At 35.6% G+C, this 20,296-nt stretch overlaps 1 protein-coding gene across 7 annotated transcripts in view; it reads left to right on the top strand.

Annotated features, from left to right (window-relative positions):
- The window catches only part of COMMD10 (COMM domain containing 10), a 362,273-nt gene that overhangs the window by 32,355 nt on the left and 309,622 nt on the right, over positions 1–20,296 (top strand). For all 7 annotated transcript variants that reach the window (XR_008525447.2, XR_010140011.1, XM_024247411.3 and 4 more), the window contains exon 5: positions 16,664–16,774. Coding sequence is in view for 5 of the 7 variants with exons in the window: in XM_024247411.3 (XP_024103179.1) it covers positions 16,664–16,774 (111 nt within the window). In the remaining 2 variants the exon portion in view is untranslated. The remainder of the gene's footprint in view (positions 1–16,663; positions 16,775–20,296) is intronic.

Here is a 20,296-nt window from a genome sequence, read left to right on the forward strand (position 1 = left end):
CTTTTGCCTGATTTTAGTCATTCTTTTTTGTTTGTTTGTTTTTGAGATGGGGTCTCGCACTGTGGCCCAGGCTGGAGTGTGCAGTGGCACGATATCGGCTCACTGCAACCTCTGCCTCCTGGGTTCAAGCGATTCTTGTGTCTCCGCCTCCCAAGTAGTTGGGATTACAGGCACGCACCACCACGCCTGGCTAATTTTTTTGTATTTTTAGTAGAGGTGGGGTTTCACCATGTTGGCCAGGCTGGTCTTGAACCCCTGAACTTAAGTGATCTGCCCGCCTTGGCCTCCCAAAATGCTAGGATTACAGGTGTGAGCCACTACACCTGGCCTGATTTTAGTCATTCTTAATGCATTCAAATTGTTGTTTTAAAAAAACATTTTGTATAGAGATTATAAATTTTTATCTTCAAGGAGGTTAGTGTGATATAGGCTATTTCCCAACCATTACTAGACTAAGAACTCCAAAGGTGATTTTTTTAAAATGTGTCTTATTTTATCCACCCCACTCCATTTCCATTTTAGGGTTTCTATGTTACTTACTGTAGAAGTTGGAGTTGTTATAATTGTCTTTAAGGAACTACATGCTCTGTTGTCTCCTCAGCCCACAATCTACGTTGTTGACAATCTCCTTTTAACATCCTCTGTCTGCCTTATTGAATACCTCTAATCTCTTTACTTCGAAAGTTCTACTGGATGTTCATAGGGCTGGCTTGGTTCCTTTTTCCAGGTGATTGTTTAAATGTGACATTTATCAGTGAATCTTTCCCTGATAGTGCCACCTCCTCTGTGGCATTTTATTATCTTATTTTTCTCCATAATATTTATTTTTTTGTGGCCCACTATATATTTTACTTATTTACTTTTTTGTCTGTCTCTACCACCAGAATATAAGCTCCTCAATGGCAATAATTTTTGTCTGTTTGTTTACTGCTGTTATTTTCACTACTTTTGGTCTTTGGGAGATAGTAGAGTGTCAGTAAATATTTGTTGAATGAATACATGTGCAATATTCCAGCCTTACAAACTGCGCTATTTTTAAGTTCACTTTGTTCAGTTTTCTTATGAAGAGGGATATTTTTATTAATTGACAGAGAAAAGGACAATAAAAGGAGGAGGCTATGAACTGCATTTTGTATTTCCTAATATTCTTTTGTGTTTTCATTTTTGGTTGTACTTTAAGGCTTTTTGTGGTTCATTTATTTTATGGCTCTTGAATTTTGCTAGAGTACTAGATTCTAGTCATTAAAAAATGTTCTCTTTAAAAGTGAAAATGTAGAAAGAATTGCTTTAGCTTGAAACAGATGGAAATTCTCCAGGAAAAAAAAAAGTGATGGACTTAGCTGTTGATGCAGAAATCAATTTAAAAATCTTTAGATCTAAGAGACCCTTAATCAGTCTTATTTGAAACAGAATGTATTTCTCCACTTCATAAGTAATTGGCTGAAACCAGAACCATTAACAAATTGAATGAAGATTTCGTTAATGCCAGGGAACTGTGCGGTTAGCAAAATTACTCTTATTATGTCACAGTATTCAAAGATGTGCATTTATTAAATAGAGTTGATGTACTTTTTCAGAGTGTTGCCAATTGTGAGAACATTTGTTGAATGACATTTCAGTGTCCTCAAACTTGTGCTATTATCTTCATATATTCTTGGTATGCAGAGGTGACAAACAATTTGAAAAAAAAATACATTGATGATTCTCCTCAATTCTCTCCAACTTGAATGTGAAGGCCAGTCTTATGATTTGGTACTTTGGTCAAGTCTGTGGGTTAAGGGATATAATTAAGTTCCTTGTCACCCTAACAGTGAGACTAGGCTGACTTTTGTGGGGTCTAAACTTGAGGATATTGGTTAGGGAATATCCCTGAATTGTATTTGTAATAAGGCATTTGCGCTTCTTATTATGATTTGATGTAGCAGCCAAATTAAAAGTACGGAGTGCCAAAATGAATGTGTTGGCTTAGTCACTTTTGGAGTTTTGCAGAGGGCAGCAGACTCCTGAGGTCTTCTGGAGGCTGCCTAATGGGTAACCCCGTTGGAGATTTGTGCAGTATGTCTTATGACAGTAGGCAGTCACTTGGGTGTAAGATATGGTAATATATTCACTTCTGTGTTATATAGGTTATATATTGTATACCAGTCATCTCTGATACCCTGGCCCTGGCATCTTATTATTATTTTTTTTTCCAGAGACAGGGTTTTGCTCAGTCACTCAGGCTGAAGTGTGCAGTGGCTTGTGGTGTGATCATTGCTCACTGCAGCCTTAAACTCCTAGGCTCAAGGGATCCTCCTGCCTCAGCTTCCAAAGTAACTAGGACTACAGGTGTATGCTGTCATGCCTAGATAATTTTTAAAAAACATTTTCATAGAGAGAGTGTCTTGCCATTTTGCCCAGGCTGTTCTTGAACTCTTGGCCTCAAGCAATTTGTCCTCCTGCCTCAACCTCCCAAAATGCTAGGATTACAGGTGTGAGTCACTGTGCCTGCCTTGTATCTTTAAAAAATAATGTTTTATAATTATAATTTATATAGTATACACTATATTCTTTTGAATTTTATGGTTCCATTAATTTTGATAGATGTATGTCCGTGAGATCACCATGGTAATCATGATACAGAGCGTTATGTTTATAGCGGCATGACTTGCAATTGCAACAGTATGGAACCAACCTAAGTGCCCATCAACCAACAAATGAATAAAGAAAATATGGTATATATACACTATGGAGTACTACTCAGCCATAAAAAGGAATGGAGTAGCGTTTTTTGCAGCAACTTGGGTGGAACTGGAGGCCATTATTCTAAATGAAGTAATTCAGGAATGGAAAACCAAATATCTTATGTTCTCCCTTATTGGGAGCTAAGCTATGAGGTTGTGATGGCATGAGAATGATATAATGGACTTTGGGGATTTGTGGGGCAAGGTTGGGAGGAGGATGAGGGATAAAAGACTACACATTGGGTACAGTGTACACTGCTCCGGTGACGGTTGCACTAAAATCTCAGAAATCACTGCTACAGAACTTACCCATTTAAGCAAATACCACCTGTACCCCAAAAACTATTGAAATAAAATTTAAAATTTTTTTTAAAAGATACAGAGTATTTTCATTACCCTCAAAAGTTTCATTTTCCTTTGCAGTCCCTTCCTGCCCTAACCTGGCCCCAAGCAACCCCTGTTCTACATTCTGTCACTATAGATGGCATTCTCTAGTATTTTATATAAATGGACTTACAGATATACTTTTTATATGTGTCTGGCTTCATTCACTGATTGTAATGATTTTGAGACTGATCATTTTGTTACTTGTATTAGTACTTTGTTTTTTTTATTACAGAGTAGTATTCTACCATATGGATATACCTCAATTTGCTTATCTGTTCACCTGTTTGTGGATATCTGGGCTATTATTAGGTTTTGGCTATTTTGAATAAACCTAATTAATGTTTATCTGTGATTAACATTTATGTATATGTTTTGTATGTTTTTGTATATGTTTATGTATATGTTTTGTGTGTATATGTATATGTTTTTGTATGGGCCTGTATTTTCTTTTTTTTTATTATACTTTAAGTTCTAGGGTACATATGCACAACGTGCAGGTTTGTTACGTAAGTATACATGTGCCATGTTGTTATGCTGCACCCATTAACTCATCATTTACATTAGATATTTCTCCTAATGCTCTCCCTCCCCCTGCCCCCCACCCCACGACAGGTGCCCGTGTGTGATGTTCCCCACACTGTGTCCAAGTGTTCTCATTGTTCGGTTACCACCTATGAGTGAGAACATGCGGTGTTTGGTTTTCTGTCCTTGTGATAGTTTGTGAGAATGATGGTTTCCGGCTTCATTCATGTTCCTGCAAAGGACATGAACTAATCCTTTTTTATGGCTGCATAGTATTCCATGGTATATTTGTGCCACATTTTCAAAATCCAGTCTATCATTGCTGGACATTCGGGTTGGTTCCAAGTATTTGCTTTTGAGAATAGTGCCTCAAGAAACATACATGTGCATGTGTCTTTATAGTAGCATGATTTTTAATCCTTTGGATATATACCCAGTAATGGAATGGCTCAGTCACATGGTATTTCTAGTTCAGATCCTTGAGGAATCGCCACACTGTCTTCCACAATGGTTGAACTAGTTTACACTCCCACCAACAGTGTAAAAGCATTCCTATTTCTCCACATCCTCTTCAGCATCTGTTGTTTCCTGACTTTTTAATGATCGCCATTCTAACTGGCATGAGATAGTATCTCACTGTGGTTTTGATTTGCAGTTCTCCGATGACCAGTGATGGTGAGCATTTTTTTTGTGTCTGTTGGCTGCATAGATGTCTTCTTTTGAGAAGTGTCTGTTCATATCCTTTGCCCACTTTTTGATGGGGTTATTTGTTTTTTTTTCTTGTAAATTTGTTAGAGTTCTTTGTAGATTCTGGATGCTAGCCCTTTTTCAAATGGGTAGATTGCACAAATTTTCTCCCATTCTGTAGGTTGCCTGTTCACTCTGATGGTAGTTTCTTTTGCCATGCAAAAGCTCTTTAGTTTAATTAGATTCCATTTGTCTATTTTGGCTTTTGTTGCCATTGCTTTTGGTGTTTTAGACATGAAGTCCTTGCCCATGCCTATGTCCTGAATGGTATTGCCTAGGTTTTCTTCTAGGGTTTTTATGGTTTTAGGTCTAACATGTGAGTCTGTGAGCCATCTTGAATTAATTTTTGTATAAGGTGTAAGGAAGGGATCCAGTTTTAGCTTTCTACATATGGCTAGCCAGTTTTCCCAGCACCATTTATTAAATAGGGAATCCTTTCCCCATTTCTTATTTTTGTCAGGTTTGTCAAAAATCAGATGGTTGTAGATGTGTGGCGTTATTTCCGAGGGCTCTGTTCTGTTCCATTGGTCTGTATCTCTGTTTTGGTACCAGTACCATGCTGTTTTGGTTACTGTAGCCTTGTAGTATAGTCTGAAGTCAGGTAATGTGATGCCTCCAACTTTGTTCTTTTTGCTTAGGATTGACTTGGCAATGCGGGCTCCTTGTTGGTTCCATATGAACTTTAAAGTAGTTTTTTCCAATTCTGTGAAGAGAGTCATTGGTAGTTTGATGGGGATGGCATTGAATCTATAAATTACCTTGGGCAGTATGGCCATTTTCATGATATTGATTCTTCCTATCCATGAGCATGGAATGCTCTTCTATTTGTTTGTGTCCTCTTTTATTTCATTGAGCAGTGGTTTGTAGTTCTCCTTGAAGAGGTCCTTCACATCCCTTGTAAGCTGGATTCCTAGGTATTTTATTCTCCTTTAATCAATTGTGAATGGGAGTTCACTCATGATTTGGCTCTCTGTTTGTCTGTTATTGGCATATAGGAATGCTTGTGATTTTTGCACATTGATTTTGTATCCTGAGACTTTGCTGAAGTTGCTTATCGGCTTAAGCAGATTTTGAGCTGAGACAATGGGGTTTTCTAAATATACAATCATGTCATCTGCTAACAGGGACCATTTGACTTCCTCTTTTCCTAATTGAATACCCTTTATTTCTTTCTCTTGCCTGATTGCCCTGGCCAGAACTTCCAACACTATGTTGAATAAGAGTGGTAAGAGAGGGCATCCTTGTCTTGTGCCAGTTTTCAAAGGGAATGCTTCCAGTTTTTGCCCATTCAATATGATATTGGCTGTGGGTTTGTCATAAATAGCTCTTATTATTTTGAGATAATCAATACTTAGTTTATTGGAATACCATCAATACCTAGTTTATTCCAACAAAAGCCAGTGGAAACTAATACAAATGGAATCTAATACCTTTAATACCATCAGTACCTAGTTTATTGAGTGATTTTAGCATGAAGGGCTGTTGAATTTTTTCGAAGGCCTTTTCTGCATCTACTGAGATAATCAGGTGGTTTTTGTTGTTGGTTCTATTTATGTGATGGATTACGTTTATTGATTGGCATATGTTGAACCAGCCTTGTATCCCAGGGATGAAGCTGACTTGATCGTGGTGGATAAGCTTTTTGATGTGCTGCTGGATTCGGTTTGCCAGTATTTTATTGAGGATTTTTGCATCAACATTCATCAGGGATATTGGTCTAAAGTTCTCTTTTTTTGTTGTGTCTCTGCCAGGCTTTGGTATCAGGATGATGCTGGCCTCATAAAATGAGTTAGGGAGGATTCCCTCTTTTTCTATTGTTTGGAATAGTTTCAGAAGGAATGGTACCAGTTCCTCCTTGTACCTCTGGTAGATTTCAGCTATGAATCCGTCTGGTCCTTGGCTTTTTTTGGTTGGTAGGCTATTAATTATTTCCTCAATTTCAGAGCCTGTTATTGGTCTATTCAGAGATTCAGCTTCTTTCTGTTGTAGTCTTGGGAGGGTGTATGTGTCCAGGAATTTATCCATTTCTTCTAGATTTTCTAGTTTATTTGCATAGAGGTGTTTATAGTATTCTCTGATGGTAGTTTGCATTACTGTGGGATTGGTGGTGATATCCCCTTTATCGTTTTTTTGTATCTATTTGATTCTTCTCCCTTTTCTTCTTTATTAATCTTGCTAGCAGTCTATCAATTTTGTTGATCTTTTAAAAAAACTGGTTTCTGGATTCATTGATTTTTTTGAAGGGTTTTTTTCTGTCTCTGTCTCCTTCATTTCTGCTCTGATCTTAGTTATTTCTTGCCTTCTGCTAGCTTTTGAATTTGTTTGCTTTTGCTTCTCTAGTTCCTTTAAATGTGATGTTAGGGTGTCGATTTTAGATCTTTCCATCTTTCTCTTGTGGGCATTTAGTGCTATAAATTTCCTTCTACATACTGCTATAATTGTGTCCCAGAGATTCTGGTACATTGTGTCTTTGTTCTCATTGGTTTCAAAGAACATCTTTATTTCTGCCTTCATTTCGTTACTTAACCAGTAGTCATTCAGGAGCAGGTTGTTCAGTTTCCATGTACTTATGCAGTTTTAAGTGAGTTTCTTAATCCTGAATTCTAATTTGATTGCACTGTGGTCTGAGAGACAGTTTGTTGTGATTTCTGTTCTTGTACATTTGCTGAGGAGTGCTTTACTTCCAACTATGTGGTCAATTCTGGAATAATTGTGATGTGGTGCTGAGAAGAATGTATATTCTGTTGATTTGGGGTGGAGAGTTCTGTAGATGTCTATTAGGTCTGCTTGGTGCAGAGCTGAGTTCAAGTCCTGGATATCCTTGTTAACCTTCCGTCTCATTGATCTGTCTAATATTAACAGTGGGATGTTAAAGTCTCCCATTATTATTGTGTGGGAGTCTAAGTCTCTTTGTAGGTCTATAAGGACTTGCTTTATGAATCTGGGTGCTCCTGTATTGGGTGCATATATATTTAGGATAGTCAGCTCTTCTTGTTGAATTGATCCCTTTACCATTATGCAATGTCCTTCTTTGTCTCTTTTGATCTTTGTTGGTTTAAAGTCTGTTTTATCAGAGACTAGGATTGCACCTCCTCCTTATTTTTTCTTTCCATTTGCTTGGTAGATCTTCCTCCATCCCTTTATTTTGAACCTATGTGTATCTGCACGTGAAGTGGTTCTCCTGAATACAGCACACTGTTGAGTGTCTTGTGTCAGTCTGTGTCTTTTAATTGGGACATTTAGCCCATTTACATTTAACATTAACATTGTTATGTGTGAATTTGATCCTGTCATTATGATGTTACCTGGTTATTTTCCTCGTTAGTTGATGCAGTTTCTTCCTAGCATCGATGGTCTTTACAATCTGAAATGTTTTTGCAGTGGCTGGTACCGGTTGTTCCTTTCCATGTTTAGTGCTTCCTTCAGGAGCTCTCGTAAGGCAGGCCTGGTGGTGACAAAGTCTGTCAGCATTTGTCTGTAAATGATTTTATTTCTCCTTCACATATGAAGCTTAGTTTGGCTGGATATGAAATTTTGGGTTGAAAATTCTTTTCTTTAACAATGTTGAACATTGGCCCCCACTCTCTTCTGGCTTGTAGAGTTTCTGCTGAGAGATCTGCTGTTAGTCTGATGGGTTTCCCTTTGTGGGTAACCCGACCTTTGTCTCTGGCTGCCGTTAACATTTTTTCCTTTGTTTCAACTCTGGTGAATCTGGCAATTATGTGTCTTGGAGTTGCTCTTCTTTAGGAGTATCTTTGTGGCATTCTCTGTATTACCTGAATTTGAATGTTGGTCTGCCTTGCTAGGTTGGGGAAGTTCTCATGGATAATATCCTGCAGAGTGTTTTCCAACTGGGTTCCATTCTCCCCGTCACTTTCAGGTGTACCAATCAGATGTAGATTTGGTCTTTTCACATAGTCCCATATTTCTTGGAGGCTTTGTTCGTTTCTTTTTACTCTTTTTTCTCTAAACTTCTCTTCTCGCTTCATTTCATTCATTTGATTGTCAATCACTCATACCCTTTCATACTGAATGGACAAAAACTGGAAGTATTCCCTTTGAAAACTGGCACAAGACAGGGATGCCCTCTCTCACCACTCCTGTTCAGCGTAGTGTTGGAAGTTCTGGCCAGGGCAAGCCAGCAAGAGAGAGAAATAAAGGGTATTAAGTTAGGAAAAGAAGAAGTCAAATTTTCCCTGTTTGCAGATGACATGATTGTATATTTAGAAAACCGCTCGTCTCAGCCTAAAATCTCCTTAAGCTGAGAAGCAACTTCAGCAAAGTCTTAGGATACAAAATCAATGTGCAAAAATCACAAGCATTCCTATACGCCAATAACAAACAGAGATCCAAATCACGAATGAACTCCCATTCACAGTTGCTTCAAAGAGAATAAAATACCTAGGAATCCAGCTTACAAGGGATGTGAAGGACCTCTTCAAGGAGAACTACAAACCACTGCTCAATGAAATGAAAGAGGACACAAACAAATGGAAGAACATTCCATGCTCATGGATAGGAAGAATCAATATCATGAAAATGGCCATACTGCCCAAGGTAATTTATAGATTCAGTGCCGTCACCATCAAACTACGAATGACTTTCTTCACAGAATTGGAAAAAGCTACTTTAAAGTTCATATGGAATCAAAAAAGAGCCCGCATTGCCAAGTCAATCCTAAGCAAGAAGAACAAAGCTGGAGGCATCACGTTACCTGACTTCAAACTATACTACAAGGCTACAGTAACCAAAACAGCATGGTACTGGTACCAAAACAGAGATACAGACCAATGGAACAGAACAGAGCCCTCGGAAATAACACCACACATCTACAACCATCTGATTTTTGACAAACCTGACAAAAACAAGAAATGGGGAAAGGATTCCCTATTTAATAAATGGTGCTGGGAAAACTGGCTAGCCATATGTAGAAAGCTAAAACTGGGTCCCTTCCTTACACCTTATACAAAAATTAATTCAAGATGGCTCACAGACTTACATGTTAGACCTAAAACCATAAAAACCCTAGGAGGAAACCTAGGCAATACCATTCAGGCAAGAGGCATGGGCAAGGACTTCATGACTAAAACACCAAAAGCAATGGCAACAAAAGCCAAAATTGACTAATGGGATCTAATTAAACTAAACAGCTTCTGCCCAGCAAAAGAAACTACCATCAGAGTGAACAGGCAACCTACAGAATAGGAGAAAATTTGTACAATCTACCCAACTGACAAGGGGCTAGCATCCAGAATCTACAAAGAACTTAAACAAATTTACAAGAGAAAAATCAAACAACCCCATCAAAAAGTGGGCAAAGGATATGAACAGACACTTCTCAAAAGAAGACATTTATGCAGCCAACAGACACATGAAAAAATGCTCATCATCACTGGCCATCAGAGAAATGCAAGTCAAAACCACAATGAGATACCACCTCACACCAGTTAGAATGGCGATCATAGAAAAGTCAGGCAACAACAGGTGCTGGAGAGGATGTGGAGAAATAGGAATTCTTTTACACCGTTAGTGGGAGTGTAAACTAGTTCAACCATTGTGGAAGACAGTGTGGCGATTCCTCAAGGATCTGAACTAGAAATACCATGTGACCCAGCCATCCCATTACTGGGTATATACCCAAAGGATTATAAATCATGCTGCTATAAAGACACATGCACATGCATGTTTATAGTGGCACTATTCTCAATAGCAAAGACTTGGAACCAACCAAAATGTCTGTCAATGATAGACTGGATTAAGAAAATGTGGCATATATACACCACGGAATACTATGCAACCATAAAAAAGGACGAGTTCATGTCCTTTGTAGAGATATGGATGAAGCTAGAAACCATCATTCTGAGCAAATTATTGCAAGGACAGAAAACCAAACACCACATGTTCTCACTCATAGGTGGGAATTGAACAATGAGAACACTTGGACACAGGGTGGAGAACATCACACACCGCGGCCTGTCGTGTGGTGGGGGGATGGGGAAGGGATAGCAGTAGGAGATATACCTAGTGTAAATGACGTGTTAATGGGTGCAGCAGACCAGCATGGCACATGTATACGTATGTCACAAACCTGCACGTTGTGCATATGTACCCTAGAACTTAAAGTATAATAATAATAATAATAATAATAATAATAATAATAATAAAGGTGGGAAACATAACAGATTATCAGAGAAAACTTCTGGATAAAAATTGTTTTGTGAAACTTTTGTGTATGTGTGTCAGTTCGCAGCATAAAAAGTATTCTTGCTGTAGGACATAGTCCAAAAAACTTTAATGCTACTGTTTTTAGAGAGCTTCTAGTAAAAATTTAGCTGGTAAATTTACATTTTCTTTTCCTATTTTAAAGAGTTAATGTAGTAATTTTGTCTAATTTGAGATGTGCTTAGAATTTTGGTTTACAGAGTAATAAGATTATATTGAAGTTATAATATTTTGAGCTGACATTTTAGTAACATTCTCAGGTAAAAGGTAATGTAAGTGAGATGCCTAACTACTGTGTTAACAGTTTTGGCATGGGTTGAAAACCATTATAAATATTAGTGGCTTATTTTCCTGTGTTTTATATTATTTTGATCATATTTAAACCTAGGACATTAAAGTGTAAGGACCCTCAGGTTTAAATTTGAATATGAAATAGTAAAGAAATTACATTAATATAATTCATTGATGTGATGTACACAGGGTAGTTTTATTTTAAATAGAAGCAAATATAATTAGCTAACTCAAGGCAAAACTCTATACTGGATTTTATTTCACATGTAACTAAAATATTGGTGATTGTCTTATTTGCTTAGTTATGAGTCTCAGGAATAATTAAATGGTATAAGATTTTTCATCTTGGTATAGTAACTGTGTCTTGTTTATGTCACCAATGCCTACTATAGGTCTGGCAAATAATATAAGAATATATTCTAAACAATGTAAGGAATTACTTTTTCCTCTAGCTTTTAGGACATTGATATTTCTGAAGTATACATGCTACTTATTTTATGACATATCCCTCAATTTTTATTTTCTGTTGTTTCTTCATGATCAGATTTAGATTGTGATTTTTTGGTTAGAATATTGTGTAAGTGACATTGTGACTTTTGCAGAATATCACACCTACAGGTGCTTGATGTTCATTAGCCACTTTTTGATAATGTTAATTTTGATCCCCTTGGGTAAGGTGAGGTTCTCCACTGTATCACTACATCACTACTCTTTTCTTTTATAAATAAAGAGCAGTCGTGGGTAGATACTTTGTGACTGTGTAAACATACAATTCCACATGAGACTTTCTCCACTTTGATTCAATATCTACTGATGATTCTTACTTGACTGAACTTCTTGTAACTTTTGATTTTGATATAACTTTAAACTTACAGAGAAGTTGCCATAATGATGTAAGGAAGCGCCATATATTCTTTATCCCGATTCACCAATTGTTTACATTTGTTTTACGTTTTTAATCTGTAAAATGGGGGTAATAAGTGTTACCTGTCTCACAGGGTTGTTAGTTTTCTTTGTCTTCTTTTTTCATTGAAAAGAGAGGTTTTTAAATTGCTTTATTGTATTAGTATATATAGTATAGTATATATATATGCTATATACTATGTACTATATGATATATATTAGTATATATACTATGTACTATATGATATATATTAGTATATATACTATATACTATATGATATATATTAGTATATATACTGTATACTATATGATATATATTAGTATATATACTGTATACTATATGATATATATTAGTATATATACTGTATACTATATGATATATATTACTATATATACTGTATACTATATGATAGTATATATACTATATACTATATGATATATATTAGTGTATATACTATATACTATATGATATATATTAGTGTATATACTATATACTATATGATATATATTAGTGTATATACTATATACTATATGATATATATTAGTGTATATACTATATACTATATGATATATTAGTGTATATACTATATACTATATGATATATATTAGTGTATATACTATATACTATATGATATATATTAGTGTATATACTATGTACTATATGATATATATTAGTGTATATACTATATACTATATGATATATATTAGTGTATATACTATATACTATATGATATATATTAGTATACATAGTATAGTATACTGTTTACACATATGAGGTCAGCAGTTTACTTTTTTTATTACTCTGTCATGTGGCCATGGAAGAAATATTTTTCAATGACAAAATTTAATAGAAAAGGCTCTGGAAATTAAGAAAGCCAATCCATGAACACTTTTAGTCATGACTCTTTTAAAAATTACTTTCCTTGTGCATACTCTTTAATTTATTTCAATTGAATTCTACAGATAGATGTAGAATGTGCCTACTGTATGCTGGGCATTATTATAAGTGCTCCGGATGTAGCACTGATAAAAAGGGCAAAAAACTTTTGTTCTCAAGGAGTTTAGAATCTTAGGTGGTAGTCAGCAAACAAATAAATACTATATGTTATGATAGATGGCAAAAAGCCCTAAGAAAATAAAGCGAGGCAAGTAGTGACACAGTTCACTTATTAGTTTTCTGTTATCCAGGGACTGAGAATACAGTTTGTTAATTTATTGACCCTGCTTCTCTGTCTTCTGGACGTTTGTTATGTCAGTCATTCTTACTGTTAGTTGAGGCCAAAGAAACTCTAATCTAGAAGTTATTTAGTCCTCTACTTAGGGAGTGGGTAGTAAATGAGTTTTTCAAAATTTGATGCAATTATGCAAAATTAGTGAATGTGTATGCATTTTTCTGAGACAAATTTCTATACTTTTCATTCAGTTATCAAATAGTCTGTGACCCAAAATATTTAAGTGGCGACTCTAATTTGTCCTTTCTTCTAGCCACATGGCTAAGGAGTTTTGTGAATGAGTAACACAGTCTTGATTAACGTGAGGTTTGCAGGCTAGCCTTTGTGTACCTATCTCTAGTTAGTAACTTTTAAAATTAGAGTTGTATCTTTTTGTCAGATGGCTTTCTAATAATTTTCTAAAATTAACATAGTAAGTATAACATTGTAAATATGTTTAAAATATGCAATTTTGTTTGTAGTTTTAAAATCAAAATACTTGATAGTTTCTTGTGTGATGATATGTATTTTGAGTAGTATTTTCCAAAGACAATTTATAATATCAACAAAGAAGGCTAACTCATGGCCATATTGTAAATATACACGTATCTGGTTGGGGAAAGAATATACAGATTGGACAGAACACTTAATTGGAGAAATTGGGAAAGGAGGTGCCACTAACTCAATATTTGACAATGTATCATTTAACCCTTTACAACTTAGTGAGGCAGGTCTTATTGTCTCCATTTTGCAGATGAGAAAACCGAGGCTCAAAGAGGTGAACAGAATATGTAACTTGCTTAAGGTCACTTAGTATGGAACTTCACAGCCCACACTCAGCTGCTACTTTAGCAAACCAAATGAAAGCTAGGGTAATGTTTACTCATTATAAAAAGGATTTCTGGACATGCTTTGGCCTGTAGATAATATTGTATGTGTGACAGGTGGGAGGGGTGTATGTGTGTGTGTATGTATGTATGTATGTATGTATGTGTGTATGTATGTGTATGTGAAGAACCAACCAAATATTAGCTCTGTAGGTTGCAATCCTGTCTCCAACCAAAGCCATAGCCAAGTGGAAATACAACTTTTTTTTCTTCCTCTTTCATACATTCATTTTCATGTGAATACTTCTCCTCGAAAGTTTGTATATGTTATGTGATTGATCACTTGTCTGAGAGGAATCTTTAGTGTTGACTCTGTCAGAGGCTGTTGTAGGTCACAAGGATATAAAGGTGAATAAGACTCCAGCTGTCTCCTAATGGAGATTGCACTCTACTCTGAGGAGATAGACATGTAGACAAATTATTGCAATATACTGATCTAAATGTTAATAGAGAAAGATGCAGAGTGCTGAGGGAACAGAGTAGCAGACTACAGAGGGAAGGGAAAGGAAAAAATAACAGGAGGTGACATTGGAGTCAAAGAAGAGGCATGTGAAACAGCATAGTATGTTCTGGGAATCTTATTTGGTTCACTGAGGCTAAATTATAGATAATCAGTAATATGTTCTAGAACATAGGACTGGAAAGGTTGTTATCACATCCTGAGGGGTATTGTATATAGAGTTTGGATTTTATTTTGTAGGTAGTAAGGAGCTACTGGAGAATTTTAAGAAGGGAAGTGGGATGATGGGACGAGGTTCTATAGGAGGCAGGTAGCCCAGTTAGAAGACTATTGTGATAGTCTGGGAATATGTGGATGATGAAAATCTGAAATAAATCATGAATTTTGGAAAATATTTGAAAAATATTTAGAAGATACTGTAGAACAAATTAGGTGACCAAAATGCCTTATATTTATAATACTTTATAGTTTCCAAAATCCTTTAGGTGTGCATGTTATTGGATATTATCAGTAACCCAGAAAAGTAGGTAGTTCAGATGGATTTACTTCCATTTTATATGAGGAAATTGAGATATTGAAAGATTGTGGCTTAGCCACGGTCACATAGCTGGTGATAGTTTAAGCATGAACCAAATCATAAACTTCAAATATTGGGTTCTTTTTAATTTGTCTGCGTCATCTCTATGCAGTGCCTAAGCATACATTAGTTAATATCAAGGCCTGATCACAGTGGGGTGTGTATTTTAATTTATTCACTTAATATCTCTCTTCATTAGTTATGTTAAGTGCCTAATGGAGAGTGATAGGATCAATTAAATAAGGTAAATGCAACATTTTACAGGTCTATATAAATACCTAGAAAGTGGTTTTCAATTAAGACGACATGTATGCCAGTGCTTTTTTATATATGAGAATGGTTATGACATTTACTCCTATTTTATTGGCGAGTCTATTGCATGGGACTTGATAATAGTGGCAGGCTGGTATCAGAGACTATGCTTACTGTAATCAGTGTTAAAGATCAGTATGTAAAGAATCCTTACTTAACATGTACCATTAAATTGATGTTTTATTAGTTATTATAGAGATATTATAGATTATATCTCTACAACGTCTTCCTTCTTTTTACCCATAACCTCTAAAAGGCTTAGTGCCAGAAGGAACAGAACTGTATCTTTATTTTCTCATCACATCCTCTCTCAAATAGATAATACTTTCATTGCTGTCTTTCCAACTTGGCTTTGAGTCACTGCTGTGATTCTAGCTGTTGAACAGTCTTTCAAATTAAGTGATTAGTATTCTAGTCAAGGAAAAATTGTGAGCCTGCCATTCTTACCCAGTATTGCTAAGGTAGTTTTACTAAATCTGTTATTAGGGTCATGTTCTCAGAGGCATATGACAATTGCATTTCACAAAACTTCCCTAAATATTGATACTTGAGATTTACAGGAAATTAAATCTAAAACCTTACACTTCTGAAGCTGGCGGCACCATAAAGCTGTGAAGTTCAGTATAAAGCCACATCTGTGCTCCTTAATACTTTATAAGAAAAGTTACTCTGCCTTAGTCTTCCTTTACTATTTTTGTCTTACTTGATTAAAATTTTGCTGTTGTATTAACTAATAAATTCAAAGGAAATGTTCTGATTAGTTTCTGTCATAACTGGGAACGATAGTAAGAGTACCTTGGAAAGTATGATAGTCTGTTGCGTAACACTTGCTGGATAGTAGATATCAATTCTCTGCCTGACTCTGTTTCAATCTTATTGTGTCTAAAGGTGTGAACCTCTTACCATCTGGATGCTTTAGTTTCCCTCTAAATTAAAAAGAAAAAAAGCAAATCTTACCTGTATAGTACCTAATACAAAGATTTTGGAAGATAATGGGAAGTCATTAAGGTGCTTTTCACCAATTTATGCTATTTACTAGTTGAAATATGTAACAATTTAAAAATCATTAGTTTTAAAAAATACTATTTTAAAATAGTAATTTTCTATTTAATATTTAAAAACCATTGGCTCTTTTAATATATTCCACTGCTTGGTATTAGAATTTTTTATTTTTAGAATAGAGTATATTTAAAGATGACTTTTGCTGTTAAATTTGACAGGCATGGCAGGAGGCCAATCTAATAAGCCCAAGGGGAGAATTCGCAGAGTATGCAGGTTAAAGGAGCCCTGGAACTGACTTTCTGACTTTCTATGAAGCCTAGGCTATCCATATACATTCCTGCTGAGTGGAGATTTGCTTAAAGTTGACTGTTTTCTTCCTTCTGTACCATCTGATTCCAATCTGCACCTGTCTTTTATAGCTGGAGACGGTTGGATGGCAGCTTAACCTTCAGATGGCTCACTCTGCTCAAGCAAAACTAAAATCTCCTCAAGCTGTGTTACAACTCGGAGTGAACAATGAAGATTCAAAGGTAAGAAATGGTATCCCATTAAAAGGATGTATTTTGTTTGTTAGGACTTAAACTTTTTATTCTTAGCAGTCTTTGCTCTCTGGATTTAGAATTTAAACATAATTCAGTTAAACAATTATTAATAAGTGGATCTTTTTTGACAGAAATAGCTTATCTTGCAAGGTGCAAGAAGACATTTCATAATGTCTTCTTTTAAATTCTGCAGTGAAAAAAGATTGTTGAAGACCATATAAATTTATGATTTTAATGTCTTAGGTATTTGCGGATATTCCTGAGTGTTTCATGTTTTAAGCTGAATATATGTGGTAGAGGGAATATTGTTTGTTTTTCAGCTAGTGCCTGGAACAATAAATATGATGGTGACCTGAATTATATTTTTGTGTGTGTAGTAGTGTAGTATGCCTGCATGTGTTTAAATCCCAGCTTTTGAGAAATACAATTTTTTTTTTTTTTGAGACGGTGTCTTGCCGTTGCCCAGGTTGGAGTGCAGTGGCGCGATCTCGGCTCACTGCAGGCTCCTCCCGCCGGGGTTCACGCCATTCTCCTGCCTCAGTCTCCCGAGTAGCTGGGACTACAGGCGCCCGCCACCTCGCCTGGCTAATTTTTTGTATTTTTAGTAGAGATGGGGTTTCACCGTGTTAGCCAGGATGGTCTCTATCCCCTGACCTTGTGATCCACCCCCCTCGGCCTCCCAAAGTGCTGGGATTACAGGCGTGAGCCACCGCGCACGGCCTACAATTTTTTTTAATACCACAGGATTTTACTTTATTATTAATTTCAGAACAACTTGAACATGATTATTAAAGATCAAAGCATTGCTATGAAATAGTTTTTGTTACTGTGGCATATAGGGAAATATATCTTTCAGATACGATAAGAGCTTTTTATCATATTTTATATTGTAATGGATTATCTTTTAAGATAGAAAAAGGGGAGTGACTTTTTCCTCCTAAGTAGATAAGACTATCTCATCTTAAGACAAAATAGAATTGAGAATGAGGTATTAGAGAAGATCTGGGGAAGGAGATTACAGTGACTGAATGTGATAGTAGAATAATGGAAGAAATGTTATTATTTATAACAGGAATTGAAGGATGGGAATATTATTACTTTTTTGTTAAAACTTTCACTATTCATTCTATTATGCACGTTTCTGGCTTCTTTAAGAAGTACCTAGCCCAGGTTATAGGACTATAAAATTCTGTGGAATTGACTTGAGTCTTACATATAATGTATTAGTTTATTACATTGTTTCAAAAGTATCATTTTATTTCACACATTTTCACTGGAAAGTAATATGAACTTAGTGGTTAGAGTCAAGCTGTTAGAGTATGTCTGGTGGTTTCCCTTTATCTGCAGTTTCACTTTCCGTAGTTTTCAGTTACTCGTGGTCAACTGCCGTTTGAAATAGGTGAGTACAGTACAGTAAGATGAGAGAAAGAGACCACGTCCACATAACTTTATTACACTATGTTGTTATAGTTGTTCTATTTTATTATGACTGTTGTTAATCTCTTACAGTGCCTAATTTATAAATTAAACTTTATCATAGGTTTGTATATATGGGAAAAAACAGTATATATTGGGTTTAGTGCTATCCATGGTTTCAGGCCTCCACTGGAGTTTTGGAATGCATCCCCCCACAGTGGGCAGGGGGACTACTGTGTGCTCTGCAGTTTAGTGTAGTGTAACCTTGGGCAAATTACTTAATCTTTGATTCTCGGTTTCTTTATCTGTAAAATATAGGTAATAGTATCTATCTACACAATTTTTATGAAGACTAAATACCTAGTATATGTAAAGTGTTTAGTCCAGTGCCCAGTATTACAGCATGTGCTCAATAAATGCTGGCTACTACCATCATCATCAATAAAACTTTTTTGTTTTTGGCTAAAATAAAGAACTCAATCCATTTGTTTTAATTCAGAGTTCTCACTAAATTTATTTCCTGATGAAGTTATTACCTCTTCCCTTGTTCCTTGCATTCCCTCTCCCTTTTTTCTTGATTATATTTTTCATATGTATCCTTACTGGAAATTAGGAGGGGAAAAAGAGCCTGGAAAGTCCCTTTTGTTTCTTCTGTGAACTGAGTAAGTTATTCCTTTAGGTGTAGGATGATGATCTGGAACTCACTAGCGTAGACTGGAACTATTCCATGAGTGAAAATACATACATACATGCACATTCCAAGTAGCTATATACTTCCTCTGTTTTATTTGTCATGACTACCTAATGTTAAGTCTGCATAGCTAAAAGCATTTTGTATGTTGGAAGTGTACTATTTTGACCACATACATTGGATATGCTTTAAGCATCATGAATTCATCAATGCTTGTCTTTGGGATTCTCAAGTCCTTCTAGCTTCTTTGTTACATCTTCAAAGTATACCTATGTGTCTGTTATATTTTTAGGCAGTAGGAATAAAAGAGTAATGCTTCTAGTAAGACAGCCATGTTAATAAGACATTCAGATTATTCAGGAAGATGTGAATATCTAGATGTGAAATCTAACTCATTTGAAATATGAGCTTGAGTACATTTATGTTTTTCTGTGTGTTTGTATTTTGAAATTTTGGATAAATGTATATATGCACGTTGATTAATCTTACAACTTGAAGAACTAGAGTACCATTTTCATTAACAAATATGCTGAGGAAGTAGAGCAGAAGCACACATATATAAAAGATATTTCTCTTTCATCTTGTATGTAGACTTAAGTGACTTCTTTGTATTGTCTTTCTCTTTTATGGCATTGTACACATTTTGTGTCTGTGTCTTATATCTCCTAAACAATAGACAGACTCATAATGAGGTATAGAGCTACCATCACCTAGGCAGAAACATGCCATCTCCAAGTGTTATGGTGTGCCCTAGCTGTAAAGGAACAGTTAACTACTATACCTCTTTTCCTCAATGAACTGCTGCCTGGAATTACTGCTCTTTCTCTTGTCTACCTTCTCCTTGATTTTATGATTTGGTATTCTATTCTTTGTACTTGTCATCTTATTCCTTATGTTAATTTTTATGTGACTCCTGTTATTAAGGACCACAAACTACTTTTCTCTCAAATATTTACAAATATGAAATGAGAATTCTTCACAGGTTGGAATATTAAGTAAAAAGGAATGAGGGTATAGAGCATGTTTTAAAAAACAAGTTTATTAAAGGAAAGGAAAGCTTTTACAAAAATTGAGATTGAAAGTTATCACTGCTTAGTTTATGATATAAAGTATCTTAAAGTACAAAACTGTCATACTTATGAAGTTGGTGTTTGTTTAAAACAGGAAGCATTGGGTACAGTTCTCATAAATGTGTATTTTATAGGGTAGTTATCCTGAAAATACACATATATTAAACTACTGGGAGGATTAGAGTCACTGTAAATTGTGAGGGAGTATTTTGGTGGTATTTACTTTTGAGCTGTTGAACTGAAAACTTACTGTAATTCACTGAAGAGTATGGTTTATAAGGAGCTCCTTTTCTTCTTTTTCACTTCTAACATACACATGAAAAATGTAGCCTG

This window comes from Pongo abelii, chromosome 4, assembly GCF_028885655.2.
Source record: "Pongo abelii isolate AG06213 chromosome 4, NHGRI_mPonAbe1-v2.0_pri, whole genome shotgun sequence".
Lineage (NCBI taxonomy): Eukaryota > Metazoa > Chordata > Mammalia > Primates > Hominidae > Pongo > Pongo abelii.